Source organism: Centruroides vittatus, unplaced genomic scaffold (genome assembly GCF_030686945.1).
Source record: "Centruroides vittatus isolate TY-2023 unplaced genomic scaffold, ASM3068694v2 scaffold_2802, whole genome shotgun sequence".
Lineage (NCBI taxonomy): Eukaryota > Metazoa > Arthropoda > Arachnida > Scorpiones > Buthidae > Centruroides > Centruroides vittatus.
The window spans coordinates 1025632-1047364 of NW_027122693.1; the positions used below are offsets into that span (position 1 = coordinate 1025632).

General features: G+C 33.8%; 1 protein-coding gene across 1 annotated transcript; it reads right to left on the minus strand.

Moving 5' to 3' along the window:
* Positions 1–9169: 9169 nt before the first annotated feature.
* On the minus strand, positions 9170–20715 carry LOC136987881 (zinc finger protein 260-like). Its single transcript, XM_067285645.1, has 3 exons — positions 20642–20715; positions 18527–18796; positions 9170–9547 (listed from the first exon to the last, which is right to left on the minus strand). The coding sequence occupies exons 1-3, from the start codon at positions 20642–20644 to the stop codon at positions 9242–9244; spliced, it is 579 nt and encodes a 192-aa protein (XP_067141746.1). The 5' UTR covers positions 20645–20715; the 3' UTR covers positions 9170–9241.
* Positions 20716–21733: the final 1018 nt, after the last annotated feature.

Below are 21733 nucleotides of genomic sequence, written 5' to 3' on the forward strand. Positions count from 1 at the left end.
ATAAAAACTATAAAACGTTATAAAAGTTTATATAATTTAAAATATATTTGATAGTAGAATAAAATAAAATAATTTTCTTAATGCGAATTATAATATTGTATTATATTTAATAATAATTAAAAAAATAAAAATTATTATTCCGTTATAAAACGTTCTTCAAGTATCACAACTTAAGTACATTCAGTCGCCATCTTTATTTACTCGAACGCTCTAATTAATGTACTGAAGCGATAAATTGAAGTTTTTCTTTTAAAGTTTAAGAAAAAAATAAAAAATAAATAAATGTATTAATATTAATTTTTTAATTTAAAAATATTTTATAATATTTATATTTAAATATTATTCATTTATTTATTTTTCTCTACTTCTTAATTGCAAAAGTTCGAAGAAATTTCTTTTCAGAAAATGAATGAAGGAAAGAAAATTTTTAATTTAAATTAATTTTTTCGTATTAAATGTTTTTTTAAAATTAAATTTAGAATTTAAAGTCATTTTATTATATTTTTAATTATTCGTTTTTTTTAATTATTATTTTAAAAAATAATAATAACATTTAAGCGCGCGCTTCCGCTTAATTTTTAATTCTAAAACGATTTTTTTTTTAAAAATAATAATAATATTTACATTGAATAAATTTATATATATTCTATATACATTATACATAAATTATATTGTAGTAGTGTATTTATAATTAATTTTGAATTAATCGTTTTTTAAATTATTTTTATATTTAATACTGAAGTTTAATTGCCTTAAAAATATTTTATAATATTTTAAAAAATTTATACGATTTTTTTGAATTATAAAAATTAAATTTCATCCAATCAAAATTGGAAATTTAAAATTTTGAATTTTGCTATTGACATTGCCATCTGGTGTGGGAAAATTGTACTGTTTTATAATGCCTGTTAATCGATTTAAATTTATAACTGTATTTATAACAGCTGTACACAGTTGATACAGTTATAATATAAAATTTATATACATTCAATATACATTTATATATAATATTTATGCTATTATAATTGCGTAATAGATTCCCCGTAAAAGTGGGGATCTATTATGCAATTATATTGTTAAGTAACAGACAAGGGCTGCGTTAACTACTTTAATTAATAAAGAATTTCCTAAATTAAATTAGTAAATTAATGTTACGAGAAATATGTATTGTTTACGGGTAATTAACATTAAAAATTGATCATTAAAGTAATCAAATTAAGTGAATTAAGGCGGTAGCATCTATAATGGAATTCTATAGATTTTAAGTTCTGTTGTGTATTAATTCTAATTAATGTGCATACGCTTAATATTGTGTGATATGAATTATAATTTCTTGTTTTAATTACTGTATATAAAAATATTAAAGATTCTGGCCAAATTGCCACAGAATAGAAATGCCACGAACATCATTAGCATGAATACAACACTATAATGTATTGTTCAGATCATTTGTTCCATAAAGTCTTTGCTTATATTGAACTGTTGCTAATGACATCAGTATCTGTACATCAATAAATGATATCGATTGCAATCTATTATCTTCCGTAGTGTTATGCACCGACCTCAACATTCCATTGTAGACTATTTGTATTTGCTATCACATAAAATATAATTATATAGCTACTGTTATCATTGTTTTATGCTTTTATGCTTTCATCTATGTGAGGGCATATGCCCGTGCATAGGCTACTTTCATCACACAGAGATATATGCCCTACGTGATGAAAGCACTATATCGGGTGCTTAGTAGAATCATAGCACTATGAACTCTTCCAATTAACAGTGATTCCGATATAGTGAATGATTTAGCTATCCCGAGTTCACTGTAATTAAGCTAATTCGTTAGTAAAATGTTAAACGCTACAGTATTTTATAGTTATATGCTCTATATCAGTGTGCCATGAACTTCTGCTAGGAGTGCAATTGAATTTCGTGTAAGTATTGTTTCTCTATTTTTTTTATATAAAAAATGTGGATCTTTAATGCCGCTTGTAACATATAGGAGAACTTTTGATACGACACTAGCTCGTTGGTATGCCATCTAAAATTGTGAGTATAGCACTAGCTCAAAAGGGTTTCGAAACACTATGTTATGCTTTTAATGTATGTTCGATGGTCTACGTTCGAGATTAACAAACCTACATTAAGTAGTCTATACGGTTTAATTTCCTACATGCTGTACTTTAAATTCTATCGTACTTTACGTCCTTTTTCCTATTGTCTATGCTCTACGCTATGATCTTCCAGGCTCTGTATTCTAAGTTTATGCTCTAATCACCTACGTTATGTATTTCATGTTGTATCCTCTACGTTCTGTATTCTACGCTATATTCTATAATCCTTTACGTCCTGTACTCTAAGCTCTACGAAGAATTTAGTTAAAATTTATCTACAGTTGAACGAACGTAATGATGTAAGAAGTAAGACGGGTGGCAATTTTATTCATCTTTTCATCGATCCAACTCGACGCCTTGTCAAAAAGAAAAAAAGTTTTCAGAAAAGTTAATCTGAAAAACATAAAATTTCATGCATTTTTGTAATTATTTTTAACGACAATAGTTTAAACGGGAGGAGCAATGAAATGCTTTCATCGATCCGAAACGGGTGGATGCCAGAAGCAACATGCAATTTTTTATAGGTCACCAGTTAGTTTACACTAATTACAATGTCTGCTGATATTAAGGAGGAAGAAGCACAAACCAGACAGAATATATTAATACTGACACCACAAATTTCAGATCCTAAAAGTAATTGTTCTTTTGTTTTTCCCGTTAAATTCAATTAATTTGGATTGATGTGCTCGGAGGAATGAAAAGAAATAACACAAGAAGCTATTGGAATTATATAAAGTGAGTGCTCTGATGATGTAAAACATAATTTATCCTTGTGAGGAATAAAATGTTAATGTTTATATTCTTAATTAAATAAAAAAGTTTCCAATTTTTCCATTTAAAATATAAATAAGGAGTAGTCTATTAATTACGTGTACAATTTTTGAACAACTTTTGAACCATCCTCCCTCCCTGTTGTGTGCAATTATGTGTTTCTGGCAAACTCAGTCCCTTTTAATTACCTGTACAATAGTTCGTGGATCTTATGACATTAAAGACAATACCTTGAACCCCTCCCTCCCCATCGTGTACAATACTTGCGATCCTCCTACTTCCCTTAAGCTGTATACGTAATTAATAAATTAGTGTACAGTTGCTTCTGGTGTATAACAGAACATTCACAATGGCAGCGCTTCTCATCGTATGCACATTGCTGATCTGCAAGCTCTCGCATGTAGAGTGAGTATACAAAACTACTCAGCTTTGTTTACTTATAGTTTAGTGGGGTGGCCAAACTGCGTCTCGAGAGACTCGTGTAGATCCTTCGTATTAGAAATAGGGATTCAACTTTGGTGCCATTCCATATATAAGTATAAAGTAGCTTACATACGTTATATATAAATTACCGTTATATAATTCCTATCGCGACAAGGTTTGGCCACCCCTGATATTGTTTAATCTACTTATCCAGGAATCCGTAGATAAGAATTTCTTATATGCAGTGTAAGCCAAACATATTTAATTCGCTCTACTTAGTTTCCAATACGTAGACTAACACACAGACATTTTATTCTCGTTAACCGCAGAGAATTGTTGAACGTCAATCAATAAGAGATAATAATACAGAATGTAGCGATAAGTAATGATAATAATTACAAGGAAGAGCAATTCCGTTAGTTAGATATTGACAAAGCAACTAAAATACTATTAATAACTGTCGTTAGAAGACGAGAGTTAAAATAAATTATGAGAAAATTCGGTTTGCGTATAGGAATTTGCAGCGTTCATAAATTCAACTGCGAACGGGAGTAAAGATTCGTGGCATAACACAAGGCATTGAACATTAAACAATTATTAATTTTCTATTAAAAATGTCTTCGTTCTCTTTTATCTGACTATAAAAAATGAATTTTTGCCCTTTCCCTTCCACCCCATTGAGTCTTCTATCGCCTCCAAGGGGGTAGTAGCGCCCACTTTGAGAATCACTGCTTTAAACTTAGGGAGGGACTATGCAGGATGTAGATACAAGTATTGCATCAGGTTATATCTCGCGCTTCCCGCGTAGTAACTAAACATGATTGCAATGAGAAAACCGTGTGAGGAAGCGAAGCCTCATACTGAAATTTTTGTACTGTATTTTGAGACACTTTACAACTTTCCAAATTAAACTATGCCCTTATCTTAGAACCCGCGGTGTGATTTACCCCATGAGAAAAGGTTGGGGTGCGTGGTGTCTAAATCAACAATCAACCCATTACCGATTACCTATGCGCCAATGCAATTGCATTTAGTTGTTGAGTAGAGGCGCGAGATATAGCCTGGGTTTAGATATACTTAAAAAAATTCTAGCAACGAGTTGCGTAACTTTTCCGGCAAAGACATTAAAATACACACAGAAAAATCTCCATTTTTTTGCATTTCTAGACGTTTCAAGGTCCCCAGTACAAAAATGTAAAAATATTGGGGGTGGTCATTTTTTGACCGATCGCCATACTTTTCCTCTGTTATATATAATAGCCAGGAAAGTAAAAATTAAATATTAAAATAATTATCTTATTTAATAGAATGTTTTCAGTTACTTAAGGCTATGAATGTCTTTCTTAAACAGAAATTTTCTTGATATCGTGCCCGTGGCAATTGTAAACTATAAAACTATTTTGTTTACCATCTTCAAAAGTGTAATGTACTATTTTCTATAAATCTTTTCAGCTGTATTGTAAACTTCAGAACCTTTAAGACCTTCTTTTATTGATACAAGTGCCGCGGGGTGTGTTATTTTGTGTGAAAAACTTGTGAATTTTTCTACTTCTTACTCGAATAAAGGTTGTTTCTAGGTTAACATTTTTTCATAAACTCGTATTTAAAATCGCGCACATGTTAGCGTCAAAAATTTTAATGAGGAATCATTTTACAAAATTTTAAAATAATATCAATATTAATTTGTGCCTGGTGTTTTCGGCTTTTCCGTCTACTCTGAGGTTGTTCATAGATTTGACTGTATAGGTCTACATATACACATGCGGTAAACTCTCGATTATCCGGGATGGATGGAAAAATGTCATCCCGTTAATACAGCAAACCTAACGGGTAATTTATTCAAAGAAATGTGAAGAGAACAACGCAGTGTCTTATCTCCCTCGTGGCCCACAAAGGGGATGAGCCATAAAACGTTTTCTAGTAACTTAATGTTTCAGCTACAGACATTTTTTGGCATCCCTGTTGATTCACACCTCGATTAATGCAACCACGAATAATCGAGTCTACTGTATACCTAACTATATTTATTTATTCGATACCTCAAAGTTCGTATATGTAACGATTTATGTATGCACAGTACATACACACACTCTTGGTGTAATTTGTCAACGCTTGCAGCATTTGACAAATTGATCTCTTCGAGAAATTCTAAAGAATGACGTCAAATGACGCAATGGTGTATCCAGGATTTTGAGAATACAGATGATCTGGAGGCAGATTCGGGGGGGGGGTAAACCAACTGACGTGCCCTCTGTCATTTTTTGGAGAATGTTACTCAATTACACCCGAGAATTACTTTGATTACCTAATCTTTTCTAATTGAAGTCGTGCGATATGCGTTATTATATTTATTTTTATTTTAGTGTAACAAAACCGGTTGTTTTGATACTAAGAGGGCGCTGCTTAGCACCATAAGTACTTCTGGTACGCCCCAGAATTAACATAAAACTGTATATAATCTAAACCAATTCAAAATAAATTTTATGCTTGACTAATTACTATTATATTTGAACTTTAAAGAATTAAATTTTTATCTTAAAACGATTACCTTTTATTCTTTAAATTTACTAAACAAAGTTTTTGTAACAATTAGACATAGGAAAATGTACTGTACAAGATCGTTCCCTTCACTGGTGACAAATTCTTAACTTCTACCGCCATCTTGTGAGATATACTACAATTAACGGTTTGGTTATTTTAAAGCACCTGTGAGTTGATTCTGACATTCACTCCTCTCCCTCCCTACCTAGCTATTCTATGAATCTATCTAAATCCATGATGGATATGATCCACCATAGAGTTAGTGGCGGATTATCCATTAGGCCGCTAGAGACTAAGGGAAATCCTAATGGGATTTCCTTTAGGTACTTGAGCTCCTAGGCCCTAATAGAAAATTCCCTAATGGGTTAAGGCCTAGGGGTACAAACGTTTGAGGACTCAAAAATTTATAATAATAACAATAAAATAGTGAAAAAATTTCACGTAGAAACAATTCATAAAAGGAGTTATTGTAAATTAAAAGCTATGGCAGTACTATTGTTATTGTTGATATTAAGTGAGCGACAATAAGAAAGAGTAGTTTCGAACTTCAATGGGAGATTATCGAGACCATTTGGAAAAATATCAATTTCTTTGCCTTATTTTATATAAGAAAGTATTTTAGGTAAGTGGACGTAGGGGAGAGAAAATATCTTCAGGATCAATAGAGAGGAAGACATTGGACTCCATTCTTCCATTTTAATGGTCCTGAATATAAAACAAGTAATTGTCTTGAAGATTTATTACGCTACTTAAATGGAATCAAGAAGAATCTATAGGAAAGCCTCTATGCTAAAGTCGAAAGGTGAACTTCGTAGATTTAAACTTTGTATTGTATTTGATACATTTTTTTCTACATCTCATCTCAGATGGATGATGATTTATTTGGCTGTTGTTTGAAGTGTTCAGCTATTGAATGCAAATTTAGTATTAATAATTACATTTGTATTAGGTATAGCATAGTCTCAGTAATCCGGCCGTTCGCTAGTTCGATATGCCCAGTAATCCGACATAGTCGACTCTCTAGTATTACAAATTCTATTATACTGTATAGACATTACTTTGGCGCACTTTTTATTTAGTCTAGTAATCAATATGTTCCTTGCACCGCGCAATGTACATAAAGGTCAGTGTTACAACTTAGACCTACTTCATTAAGAATACATAACAGTTCTCACTAAATTTTAACACTTTCCTACTAGAAGTGGCATAATATCGAGCTCGTGCTGGAACACTTAGTTACGGTATTAAAGATTGTTAGGCTCATTTTAGGCTGCTTAAACAAACACAATATTGTATAAATATGAAAATCAGTACCCCAAAATTTCCCACCGAAAATACAGCACATCCCACTAAATTTAGTGGAAAATTTAGAGGAAATCCATCAAGTTTGTAACATTGATTATCAGCGACGGCATCGCCTCGGATCGAAATTCCAATTTAATATAATATATTTATATCATGCATATAAACAAATGTTCCCATTCCGAATGATAAATCCATTGAATTCACTTCTCTTCCAATAATCCGGGAATCTCCATAATCCGACACTGTTCCGGTTCTATATAATTGGATTACCGGGACTGTGTTTTACAAGCTTACATAATAAATATAAAATATACCAATTACGCTAAAACAGACCTGTAAACAGAACATGGCTCATTAATTGTTCATCTGCATAAAAGAGACTACAGTCTGTCTACGAAAAGGATCATCTTCGGTATTAACCAATGAGCAATCAGCCATTGATCGCTGATTGTATTGTATATGAAGCTTGCTGTATGGAATCGTAAGTGGAGCTAAAAATTCTTGAGCTATCATTTATATACCAGGTGATCGTAATTCCAAGTACACTATTTAAGGCTGCCTAGAGATATTTAGCGATCTAAATGCGATCAACTCTTGTATGGTCACCTATGACGACATTTCAGGATATTCTTTCGAGAATAAGGTGTCGTAGTAAGTTATTTCAGGATATGTTGAAGACATTTCCGTAAAAAAACATTAGTACTAAAAGTAATCACTATGTCATTTTTTGACGCTGCAAACATCGCGTAAAACAGTTTCCTTTGAACTAGTACAAGTGTTGCGCCGGCCAGATGGCCAAGCAGTTAAGGTGGTAGCCTACCGTTTTGGGGGACCAGGGATAGAATCCGGACGAGTCGAAAAATCCCCAGGAATTGTTCGGGGGTGATCCGACCGGATATGTCGGCCAGCGTCCCTCACCACCCGGCTGCCCCATTGTAGGCCTGGCCGAACTCCTAGTAGACTTGCTAAATGAGGCCCTCTTAGTGCCCACAGGGTGAAAAAAGTTACTTATGTAAATTCGAAAGCAGCTCGGAAAATTAATTTTAGAAAATTTACAAACGTATTACGGTGTTGATGGCCGTGGAAGAACAAACCTACCTTAAGATAAGCTATTATAAAGGCAAATATATGTAAATTCTATAGGCACTTCACATCACTTGCAAAAAAATTGAATAATTAAATAATTTCTGGATTAAAATCGTCTGTCTCTTTACAATATTATTCGTAAATGCTTAAATAATCATTAGTTTAATAAAAATACGTCATAATTTAAACCCCAATCACAAAAAAATGAAGTTTAAGCCGATCGTCCATTCGCCATACTAGACGTAGCAAACGCCATTATCGACCGTATAGAATTGCCAGATGACGGCGCTCGTCTGTCCCCCGTTCACGTTTTGAGCTGAATACGAGCGCCTCAACCTCTCTAATACCTCAGAATGAGACAATGATTAAGAAAATACATTTGATATGGTACCTTGTGTATGGACTTTGTTGTTATTAAAGTTTGGAGGTTAAAGGTCAAAGGGGTGAAGAGATATAATGGGTCACGTGTGATATCCCACGAAAGATCCGACTTAATAAAGGTTTTACTATTATTATCTTGTATAACCTTTTTAATACTCATCTCTACCCTTAAAATTAAACTTTTTGGCATTTTATAATGATTAATAATATAAAAAGTTTTTAATAACTAAATCTCACAACAGATGGCGCCACATACAATTTTATTTATTACGATTAATAAAAGTTTATTTTTCAATAAAATCTCTTAATATCCGGAAAAGTTAAGCAACTAGTTGCTGAATTTTTTATGAAAAAAATATTTTTAAATAAAAAACGGGTTTTCTATCTTTATAACAATAATTCTAAATTTATTATTTTATGTAATTTATTAAATAATAGTACAATTAATACAAATATAATTATGTAAAACCCCAATTGTACTGTACTACTGTTACTTAAACTGTACAACATATTTTTAAATTTTTAATGAAAGTAAACGTAAATATTAAAATATCAGGAAATAAAATTAATTTTCATTTGATTACTGTTTTTCATTGAAAATATTAAAAGATTCTGTTTGTTTATCTGTTCTTGAAGTATTTTTGAAGATATTTTTTGTGAATTTTCTTGTTATTCTTAACCTTCTCGTCCTTTTTTATAAAAACAGAAATACAATTTTTACATCTCAATTGTTTTCCCGTTAAATCCATCTTTTCTTCCTTATCTAAATAAATTTTCTGAATAAAATTCTTCCCACATTTTTCACAAATACAAGCAATTTCTTCGGCGTGAGTCTTCAGATGAGTCATCAATCCACTGTTTTCTTTAAATTTCTTTTTGCAGAACTTGCAAATGCATATTTTCCCTTTGCACTCTTTTGAAATTTCCTTAAAATAGAGATAATTTTCAATTAATTAATTCTCAATGTGGCCTATTATCATTAATTGCAGAGTTAATTACAATCAACTTACTTCAATTAATGTATCTTGTATTAATAATGTATACATAAGTATACATCAGTACACATCAGTGCAAAAACCGGTTGATGTTACCTTAGGTGCCAAGATGGCGGCTCGTCTCTGATTCCAGCAAGGAAACAATGGGACGCACGTTCTAACCTAACCTAACCTTAACCTATTCTAATAAATTACCATAATTATTAGCAACCGAATTATTAGAATAGGTTAGGTTAGGTTGGAACGTGCAACCCACTGTTTTCTTGCTGGAATCAGGGACGAGCCGCCATCTTGGAACCTAAGGTAACATTAACCCAAAAACCATATATACATGTATGGTGTATGCACTATCACTGTACTATGTACACTATATTACAATAATATTATAGAGTACAGTGTATTTGGTACTGGATTTTCTAATTAAATTGGTTTTGTAATTATTTGTTATATAATAACGTCAATTTCATTATTTTAATGATATTATACAGCATACATCTACTAATGAAACAATAATATTTACAGTTATGGTTTTAATAGAAAGTCTCCATAGTAGTAAGTACTTTATGTGTTTATACTGTAGAATATTTTTCGTACAGTAGAGCGTCGATAAGTGGAACGTCGGTAAGTGGAATGGCCGGAAAGTGGAACGATTTTCAGTCGGACTGTGTCGTGCTGAATCGAATGTTTTTGATACTAAATTTACTTCTAAAGTATAATTTTCATGTTTTTTATATTTTTTAATAGATTTATTTTGTTTGTACAAAATGCAGAAATAATTTTTAACCATACGATAGCCTCGATGATTATTATAAAAATTTTCGTTAGGCTTAAAATCGACGAAAATTCAACACGAAGCGACACGCAACGGAGAAAAATTCAACAGGAAGCGATACGCAACGGAGAAAAATTTGAACATCGGACAGGTTAATGTATTTTTTCGTACAAAGTCGGAAACTGGAACAAATTATTAACTGGAAGGACCCCAGTCCCCAATTGGTTCCACTTATCGACGCTCTATTGTAGTAAGCACTTAATAGTAAAGACCCCCAAATGGATAAAACTCCTGATTACTAGGGGTTGCGCCTCATTGGTGATGTGGAGTTTTCCGGATTTCTTTACGTGTCTGACACCTAAATAGGGGCCAGCTTCCCATAGATAATCACTATTCTTTGACTCAACTTTTTCATGGCTCAGATCTAGAATTCCTCATATTCATTAAATAAATGGAATTTCTTTAAATAACGATTATATAAATACTAGCAGGTAGGCCCGGCGTTGCTCGGGCAAAAGTAATGATAGCGAAGATTAAGATTATTACGTTATAGTCACAGAAGAAAAAGAGTAATTTCATCAACAAACTAAATATTTCTAATGAAAGGTCGAATTTGAAAATCGAATATTGTAATATTGTTCGATTTTCACGACGTGTTCTGATTATATCGTTCGATTTTCATCGAATGTTCTAAAGAAGAAGGGTCGAGAAAAACCGAATCAATCTGTTTAAATTTGAAAATCAAATATGTTCTAACATATTACTCTTTTTTTTTTCCTCCAGCGCCCGTGAATCTTGCACGTCGCTTTCTCTTGTTCTCCATTGTTACTTAACACTTCTATTGATACTTAACACTTCCATTGTTGATGGAAGTGTTAAGCCTTAATCCTGTCCCTCTCCCCGTGGGGAGAAATTTCGAAAAATCCCTTCTTAGTGTGCGTTTTTGTGACGTACCGTAACTATGTACCAAATTTCAACTTTCAACTCTTAACCGTTTGGGCTCTTAACATTTCCATTGTTACGTAACACTTCCATTGTTGCTTCACACTTCCATTGTTACTTAACACTTCCATTATTGATGGAAGTGTTAAGACTTGATCCTGTCCCCCTCCCCCGTGAAGAGGAATTTCGAAAATTCCCTTCTTAGTGTGCGTTCTCTTAACATACCCTAACTGCGTACCAAATTTCAACTTTCAACTCCTAACCGTTTAGGCACGTCTCGATAATGTATATAGAATCTTTAATTTTGTCCCTCTCCCCCGTGGAGAAGAATTTCGAAAAATCCCTTCTTAGTGTGCGTTTTCGTGACGTACCCTAACTGTGTACCAAATTTCAACTTTCAACTCCTAACCGTTTGGGCTCTGCGCTGATTATTATTATTATTATGTTGGGTTAAGTTAGATATACTCGGTTAACACCGGTGGCTAAGTACTATGCCGGACCAAAGTCAAGGCATAGTAACCAAAACAGAAATTAAAGAAGTGTATCAGTGTGTGTGTCTGTATTCAGGAATTTTCTCACAATATGACATGTATTCAATATAGTGGCCTTCTGTAGTGTGATGTATGTGTTTCTATTCAATTGTAATGTGCCCAGGCTTTTGTGTAGTGTGTGTGGTATGACACCTGTAGAGGAGAGAACAACAGGTACAATAAGCACCCTATCCATCCTCCACAGATGCTTTATTTCCTGGGCGAGTTCTGTGTACTTGCTAATTTTTTCAGTGCATGCGTTTTGTATATTGTGAGTGTTTGGAATGGATATGTCTATAATGTATGTGATTTTATTGTGTTTGTCAATGAGTGTGATGTCTGGTCTGTTGTGGTAAATTGTTTTATCTGTGATTATGGCTCTGTCGTAGTACATTTTGTGCGTGTTGTTTTCCAATACTGTCTGTGGAATGTATTTGTAGTATGGTTCGTGGATGTCTACTAATTTGTGTTTCTTTGCAAGCTCTTGGTGTATTATATTTGCTACTTGATTATGTCTGTGTAAATAATCTGTCTGTGCCAAGAGCTTGCAACCAGAGGTGATGTGTTGTATAGTTTCTGGCATGATGTGACATTTTCTGCATGTGTCATTTGTGAGTGTTGCATCTTTGAGTATGTGTTTTCTGTAGTTTTTAGTATTTATGACCTGATCCTGTATGGCAATCATGAATCCTTCCGTCTCCCCAAAGAGGCATCCCCGAGCTAACCAGCTGTTTGACGCAGTTTTGTCAACAAAATCCTGGGCCAGATCGTAAGGATGCCTGCCATGGAGTGCCTTTCGAGCCCACGATTGCTTAATGGTGTCTATGCTTTTTATATGTTGCGTTGTGTCCATATGATGTGAGTGTAAGTTTAATGGTGTGTTATTCGAGTCTGCTAGAGTTACTGCTTTATGTAATTGTGATGTTTCTTGTTTTTTGTAGAAAAACTCTCGCAGTGACTGTATTTGTTTGTAGTGAAGGTTAACTATGTCAATCAGGCCACGTCCGCCATCTTTACGTGGAAGGGTTAATCTTTCTGTGGCGGATTTAGGATGATGTTGTTTATGCTTAGTAAGTGTAGTTCTTGTTTTCCTTTGGAGTTGCTCGAGATCTGTGTGAGTCCAATGTATAACTCCAAAAGAATATGTGAGTACTGGGATGACATATGTGTTTATTGCTTTAACTGTGTGTTTTGCATTTAACTCTGTTCTGAGAATAGCATTTAACCTACTTTGGTATTCTTTAATTAATCTTTGCTTTATTTGTGCATGTTCTGTTAGTTTGGCCTGTTGGAATCCTAAATACTTGTAGAACTCGCTGTTGGAATCCTAAATACTTGTAGAACTCGCTTATTTTATTATTATTATTGTTATGGGTTAAGTTAGAAATACTCGGTTAACACCGGTGGCTGTGTACTATGCCGGACCAAAGTCAAGGCATAGTAACCAAAACAGAAATTAAAGAAGTGTATCAGTGTGTGTGTCTGTATTCAGGAACTTTCTCACAATATGACATGTATTCAATATAGTGGCCTTCTGTAGTGTGATGTATGTGTTTCTATTCAATTGTAATGTGCCCAGGCTTTTGTGTAGTGTGTGTGGTATGACACCTGTAGAGGAGAGAACAACAGGTACAATAAGCACCTTATCCATCCTCCACAGATGCCTTATTTCCTGGGCGAGTTCTGTGTACTTGCTAATTTTTTCAGTGCATGCGTTTTGTATATTGTGAGTGTTTGGAATGGATATGTCTATAATGTATGTGATTTTATTGTGTTTGTCAATGAGTGTGATGTCTGGTCTGTTGTGGTAAATTGTTTTATCTGTGATTATGGCTCTGTCGTAGTACATTTTGTGCGTGTTGTTTTCCAATACTGTCTGTGGAATGTATTTGTAATATGGTTCGTGGATGTCTGCTAATTTGTGTTTCTTTGCAAGCTCTTGGTGTATTATATTTGCTACTTGATTATGTCTGTGTAAATAATCTGTCTGTGCCAAGAGCTTGCAACCAGAGGTGATGTGTTGTATAGTTTCTGGCATGATGTGACATTTTCTGCATGTGTCATTTGTGAGTGTTGCATCTTTGAGTATGTGTTTTCTGTAGTTTTTAGTATTTATGACCTGATCCTGTATGGCAATCATGAATCCTTCCGTCTCCCCAAAGAGGCATCCCCGAGCTAACCAGCTGTTTGACGCAGTTTTGTCAACAAAATCCTGGGCCAGATCGTAAGGATGCCTGCCATGGAGTGCCTTTCGAACCCACGATTGCTTAATGGTGTCTATGCTTTTTATATGTTGTGTTGTGTCCATATGATGTGAGTGTAAGTTTAATGGTGTGTTATTCGAGTCTGCTAGAGTTACTGCTTTATGTAATTGTGATGTTTCTTGTTTTTTGTAGAAAAACTCTCGCAGTGACTGTATTTGTTTGTAGTGAAGGTTAACTATGTCGATCAGGCCACGTCCGCCATCTTTACGTGGAAGGGTTAATCTTTCTGTGGCGGATTTAGGATGATGTTGTTTATGCTTAGTAAGTGTTGTTCTTGTTTTCCTTTGGAGTTGCTCAAGATCAGTGTGAGTCCAATGTATAACTCCAAAAGAATATGTGAGTACTGGAATGACATATGTGTTTATTGCTTTAACTGTGTGTTTTGCATTTAACTGTGTTCTGAGAATAGCATTTAACCTACTTTGGTATTCTTTAATTAATCTTTGCTTTATTTGTGTATGTTCTGTTAGTTTGGCCTGTTGGAATCCTAAATACTTGTAGAACTCGCCCTCTTTCCATGGATTCAATAACGTCTCCATTTCCAAGTGCAAAATCTTCTTTCTTCAGGATTCCTTTTTCTATGTGAACTGTTTTGCATTTATCTAGGCCAAATTCCATTTGTATGTCCTTGGTGTATGAATGTGTGATTTGTAGGAGTTGATGAAGTTGTTTTTGTGTGGATGCATAAAGTTTTATGTCATCCATGTACATGAGATGTGACAGTGTAAACTGTGTTGTTTTTTCGTGTCTGATATTGTAACCATATTGCGTGTTGTTTAACATGTTGGATAATGGGTTCAGGGCTAAGCAGAACCAGAGAGGACTCAAGGAATCTCCTTGAAAAATTCCTCGCCTAATAAAAATTTGGTTTGTTTGTATGGAAGTGTTACTGAACCCTGAGATGTAGTGTTGTTCTCCAGTGCTGCATAGTGTTTTGAAAGAATGCAATGAGTGATGGATGTATTTTGTACATGTGTAGAATATGTAGCAGCCAACTGTGTGGAACACTGTCGAATGCTTTTCTGTAGTCTATATATGCCATGTGTATGTTTCTGTGTTGTCTGTGTGCTTGCCGTAGAATGACTGAATCTATGAGTAACTGTTCTTTGCATCCCCTGTGGTTTCTACGACAACCTTTTTGTTGTTCGTTAGAATGTCGTGTTCTTCAACATGTTTGTATATTTTGTTTGCAATACAGGATGTCAATAATTTGTAGAGTGTTGGAAGACATGTAATTGGTCTGTATTGTGTGGGGTCTGTGGTATTGTTGTTTTTAGGTTTCATGTAGGTGATGCCCTGAGTAAGAAAATTTGGCATGTCTTGTGGATTGATGATGATGTGTGTTAGATGTTTAGCTAGTTCCTGGTGCAGTGATGTAAACTTTTGTACCAGAAATTGTGAATGTTGTCTACACCAGGTGTCTTCCAGTTGTGTGTTCTGTTAACAGTGTATTGGAAATCATGTATGTTTATTTCAACACAGGGCATAGTTGGTATGTTGTGCAAGTTTCTGTTCTCCTCCTCGATCCAGCCTGCATCAGCATTGTGCGTGACAGCACTGGACCAAAGAGAAGACCAATATGTTGTGAGTTCTTCTTCTGTTGGTGTGCCACTGTGCTGTGTATCAGTGTTTGCTTTGTTATTAATTTGTCTGTAAAAGAGTTTTTCATTGTTTGTAAATAATTTATTTTGTTGTTTTCGTAGTGTACATGTTTTGTATCGTTTGAGTCTACGTGCTTTGGCAGCAAGTTTTTGTTTTAGTGTATCAATGTATTCTGTAATGCGTGTGTTGTGATGTTCATGTTTTGTGTGTGTTTTTATTTTCTTGAAAATGTTTTTGAGCTGTTTCCTTAATTTGGGTGTTATGTTGTTTTTAGTGTATTGTGTTAGCCTGCCTAATTGCTGTCTAATGTCATTTATTTGTGTTTCTATTCTTCTCTGCCAGGCAGGTTTGTGATAGAATTGTGTTTTCTGTGTATTTGTCTGTGATTGTACTTTCAGTCCATGGTGTGTCACTACTGTGACTGCCCCAGCATAAACTAATGTATGAATGTCTGCGAGTGTAGAAATTGAATGAATGTAGTGTGGTAGTAAGTGAGTGTTTACATAATTTAGTGTTTTTCCTACTATCTTTGACGTGTTGATTTTTGGTATTCGTGGTCGTTGTGTGGGATCTGTACCTGTATATTTAGTGAGTGTTTCCTGAAATATAAGTGAGAGCGTATTAACTAAATCCAAGTCTATGTTATCAGTGATGGATGAGAAAGTGTCTGTAGTATCATTAGTGGTAATTGTTGTATGTGTGTTATTATCAATGCTTGTTGCTGGATTATCCTGACAGGTTACATGATCTTCATTAATGTTAGATGTTTCTGTCTGTTGATGTATTTGATCAGCAACCTGTTGTTTGATAAGTTCAAGTGTTGTTTGTGGAATAAGGTTGTTGTGTATAATTGTTCTTTTTTGATCAACAACCCTTTGTTCGGTGACAGTGAGATGAGGATACTGTTGTGTGAATCTATGGTGTAGTTGTTGTCTGTATGCTGTCATGTTTGTTTCGAGTTTTGTGATGGTGTAATAAGTACGGATGATAAACTCGTTCATTTCTACTGTCCATTTCATCCGTTGGCGTGGTTTTCCAGCCTTTGTGGTCTGTGGATGCATTGCCACAGAAACACCAAGGCTGGGTTGGTTCCTCACATCTGTTGAGGGCATTGCAGTAGCCATGCTTGGGCCGGTGCTGCTTTCGCCACCGGTAACCAAGGGAGACTGTGACCTATTTTTCGAACGTGAGCCTCTGCCTAACCCACGAACGCGGACCTTGTTAACCCGGGCGACGTCCGAGCCGGTATCACACTTTGATCTAGTTATTACCATGATGAATATCTCCACAGAATGTGGGCGTGGTCACTCTTAGCTTCATTTCTCCCCATAGACCTTACTGGCATGGGTGTCCCTACCAGGAGCTTATGCTCCAGCCTGCATTGCCCTATGGATCAGTAAAATTACTGGGCTCTCCCACCACGACCAGGTGGTGACCACGGGAGAGTTATTATTATTATTATTATTATTATTATTATGTTGGGTTAAGTTAGATATACTCGGTTAACACCGGTGGCTGTGTACTATGCCGGACCAAAGTCAAGGCATAGTAACCAAAACAGAAATTAAAGAAGTGTATCAGTGTGTGTGTCTGTATTCAGGAATTTTCTCACAATATGACATGTATTCAATATAGTGGCCTTCTGTAGAGTGATATATGTGTTTCTATTCAATTCTAATGTGCCTAGAACTTTTGTGTAGTGTGTGTGGTATGACACCTGTAGAGGAGAGAACAACAGGTACAATAAGCACCCTATCCATTCCTCCACAGATGCCTTATTTCCTGGGCGAGTTCTGTGTACTTGCTAATTTTTTCAGTGCATGCGTTTTGTATATTGTGAGTGTTTGGAATGGATATGTCTATAATGTATATTATTATTATTATTATTATTATTATTATTATTATTATTATCAACTCGTCTCGATTATATATATAGATTTGTGCTGAAATAAACAATTCGATTAAAGATAATATTTGATGTATTTGTATTTAATATTATTAATGCTCACAAATCTGAAATGATATTGGAATTTTTCTAAATTTGATTAATAATAATTGGAAAAGAAATATCAAGGGGAGGAAAACAATATAAATCCATTTATCTTTGATGCTTACGAGCAGTGAAAGATGAGGAGGGAGCAATAAAAATAACACTAAAATACCATTTTTATCTTTCGATAATCGATATCATACACATTAAATCAAACACCACAGATTTATATTCAATTGTAAACGTCTGTAACGATAAAGTCAAGCATTTAGAATCCACTAACTGATTACAAATGTAAGAAGTAAACTGAAAAAACTGCTTATTATTAAATTACAACAAATTGTATTGATTCAAACACTTCCAAATATCCAAGATAAACATTTCTTAGAAGTTTTTCAGACAAGAAAATAATTTTCATTCGAATATTTTTATCGAGAAACCTTTAATTAAATAACTCTTTTAATAACATTGTTATTTCAGAAACTTTGAACGTTAAAAAACTATAAATAGAAATGAAAGCACCAAAAAGAGTCTAAGATCACAAACAAGTAAAGCACAAGCTTTTTTAAAATTATGGTGTGAGTCTGTAAATGCACTTTAGTGATGTATATGGTGACAGTGGGTTAACCCCGAAATCTCGAAAAATATGGCAAATTAAAGCGTTTTTTTAATAATATATTGAAATTTTTTTGATGTTCTAGAAAATAAAATTAGTCTCTTCGAAATGCTGATGATGATTATCACTAAAAAGGGCATTATTAAAACAAATATACATGTTGTAACTCGAAAGAGCTACGATACTCAACATACCTCAGAAGTCGATGGAACATTTCCTGTATGAATTTGTTGATGTAAATCCAATTTACGTTTCAACCAGCAACTGTAATTGCATACATTACATCGGAATGGCTTTTGCTTCAGGGAAAATCTCCTGCATTCTTTCTGAGAGTCACTTTGATTCGAATCTTCTCTCTCTGTTTCATGAGTCATAGAATGAAGCTTCAATTTTGATTCGTCTTCAAATTCTTCGTTGCAAGACTTGCATTTAAATTCTTTTGTTTCATTTTCTTCCGTAGATTCCTTGAAAAAGAAAAAAAAAATTCAGATTTAACATAAATATATAACAATATTATTTATTTTCTGTTCTAAAGGAAGGAATGTATTTTTAGGTATAGTTTGTTGAAATTAATGAACATAGATGTCACTAGAATCTTAGTAATGGGCCATCCTATTCTTAAATCCTGTAGATCAATGTGTCAATTCCTTAAACAGAAAGCTTTTTCTCCTGTACCATCTCGAAACAGTGACCCACTATCTCACAGAAACGTCTGAATGACACTCACAAGTAAGATTTGCCATTACATGATGGGGCACGCTATATTCATAAATGGTTTCAAGCAGTTAATAATAATTATTTATATCAACAGTCCGGTGTCAACTGTTTATAAATGAAGACATAAGTTGCCACATGCATTTAGACTTATGCATGTAATTTACATTCATTAATGAAACATCTTTCCATTCAATTCGTACATCTCACACGTTTTAATTAATATTTAGTATTTGGTATTTTCACACTTTTTAAAGTTTTTGTTTTTTTTTATTTAGCCAGCGACGAAGGCATTTGATCGTTATGGATGACGCCCCTAGAAACGAAAATCCAGTAATGAGTTGCTTAACTTTACCGGTAACCTTTAAAACTGCGTGTATGGCGCCATCTATTATGATATTTTTTTATTAAAACTTTTTATATTTTTAATTATTATAAAATGGCAAAAAGCTTAATTTTGAGGGTAGGGATGAGCTTTTATAAAAGATTGCAAATGCTAATAACAAGTAAAATTGTTACTAAGTTTGACCCTACTGGAGATACATACGATTCGCTTTATCTCTATACCCCGTCGACTTTTAAACATCAAAATTTAATAGCATCAATCCTCCTAATACAGAAACCTACCTGCATAATTTCTGAAAATTTCGACTCAAAGCACAGGAGTTATAAAGCTTCAATGAAGGTAAACATAATCGTGCCTCCCACCCACACAAACATCCATACATACAAAAAAAACCCGAATTTTTTTTTTGCATTTCTCGACATCTCAAGGTTTTCTAAGTCCAAAATTACAAAAACCTAGGGGATCATTTTTCGGCCGATTGCCATACTTTCTCCTCTGTTATATATAACAGCCGAGAAAGTAAAAATGTATAAAACATTGCAAAAATTTGCAAATATGGAATTGAAATTCATATCTTTTCACTCAAACAGCGGCGTACTAAGAGGAGCCAAGATGGACATATGCTTTGCCCTGGGGCCGATCTTGAGAGCGCCATATTAAACCCGTAGAATTTTTTGTATTTGACATTGAATCGTTGACTCTAGGCCTCGGGTGCCAAAACTGTTCGGCACGGTTCTGCACAAAGAATACTATCAAGAGCCATTTTTACGACAATAAAATAAAATTCATTCAGGAGAGAAACGAATTCCGATCCTCATCAATAAAATTAATTTATTGCTGCCGAGTTGCGAATTCTTATTTCAAATGTCTTAATTCTATCTTTTATGGATAGAATTATCCTTTATGGATAGAATTAAGACATATAAAGGAGAGAAGTAAAAATCCTCCTGTCTGCGTTATCTCTAAAAATCAGGCTCTTCCGAATGATAAATATCTTTAATGAAAAAGATATTCCACTTTGTTTTTCACACTTTCGACGAGCACTAAGGCAGCCATTTTAATTATGCTCATCATGGATTCTGTCAATCACTCAAGAGAACGTCAGGAAAATGAAGAACGATGCTTATCCGGATCAATCATTTTATGCAAATTTGAAACAGTCTAAACTCGATTTCTCTCCAGAACATTTTATATTACAGTATTATCTTATATATACCGGCAAAGTAGAATTATTTTAAATATTATTTACCATATTTTGTAAATCCTACGTGTACTACAACATTCTTATCGTAGAAGCAATTGTTTCGTTAATTCATTGTTTCGAAGAATTAAACGTGTATGACTCTTATTGTAAACATAAAGAGAAAAATCTTAGAATAATTTAAAATACGAATAAAAAAATTTTAAAAAGATTTTAATTTAAAATGCTCAAAAAAACACTTCAGAACCCCTATCTAAGAATCTTTTATTTAAGATAACTTAATTAATTTGATAATGGATTTTATTAGGAAATTAGAATTTCATTGTTTAATTGCTAACTAATCGAGTTAGATTTTCTAAAACATATTAATTTAATTTTTAAATTAATTTTAAACTTGTTGGATTACTGTGAACTCTTATTACTCAACTCTAATAATTCATTTGTGTTGAAGATTTAAAAATTTTTGTTCGACTGAATTAGAAAATAACTAATTATCTTATGTAATTAAATCAAAACTCGTTTATGTAATGAATGAAATTCTGTATTGAGACACAATGTCTTTGATATTACAACTTGATAATACAGAATAGTCAAAGGCGATTAACGTGCCAGTCAGACAGACACTCGGGTGACCAGAGATTCGAATCCGGACTCAAAAACTTTCCGGGTTAATCCGTCTCGGATATTCGGTCTCGTCCCTCACTACTTCTTGCTCTATATTGTGAGTCTGGCAAATCCACGATAGGCATGGAAAAGGACCATCTTAGTGGCCACAGGGCAAAAAGAATTTTTTATAAAGTAGTGTCAACAAAATCATTAGTTAGAAGTTACCCGAACATCTCTCTTCATTCTTCGCATACATTTTAATTTTCCCGCAATTTATCTATGCTGATAATTGAAAATTATTAATCTCATTTAAAGGGTACCCACAGGAAGAATGCCATAAGCTCTGCACTATTTGTAAGACTTCACGTTTTGTAGGTCAGATAAACTTTGTTCTTTTACACATGTTTAACCCCTTTATTACCAGTACTTTTTCGGCTGTTATATATAACAGAGGATCATCGTACTTTCCGTATGATGATCCGTCAAAAAATGACCACCCAAAATTTTTACATTGGATTCAGAACACCTTGAAAT

Coding starts and splice junctions, on each gene's coding strand:
- LOC136987881 (XM_067285645.1), bottom strand. Junction 9,548..18,526: donor ATGTTCCATCGACTTCTGAG/GTATGTTGAGTA, acceptor CTCTATTTTAAG/GAAATTTCAAAAGAGTGCAA.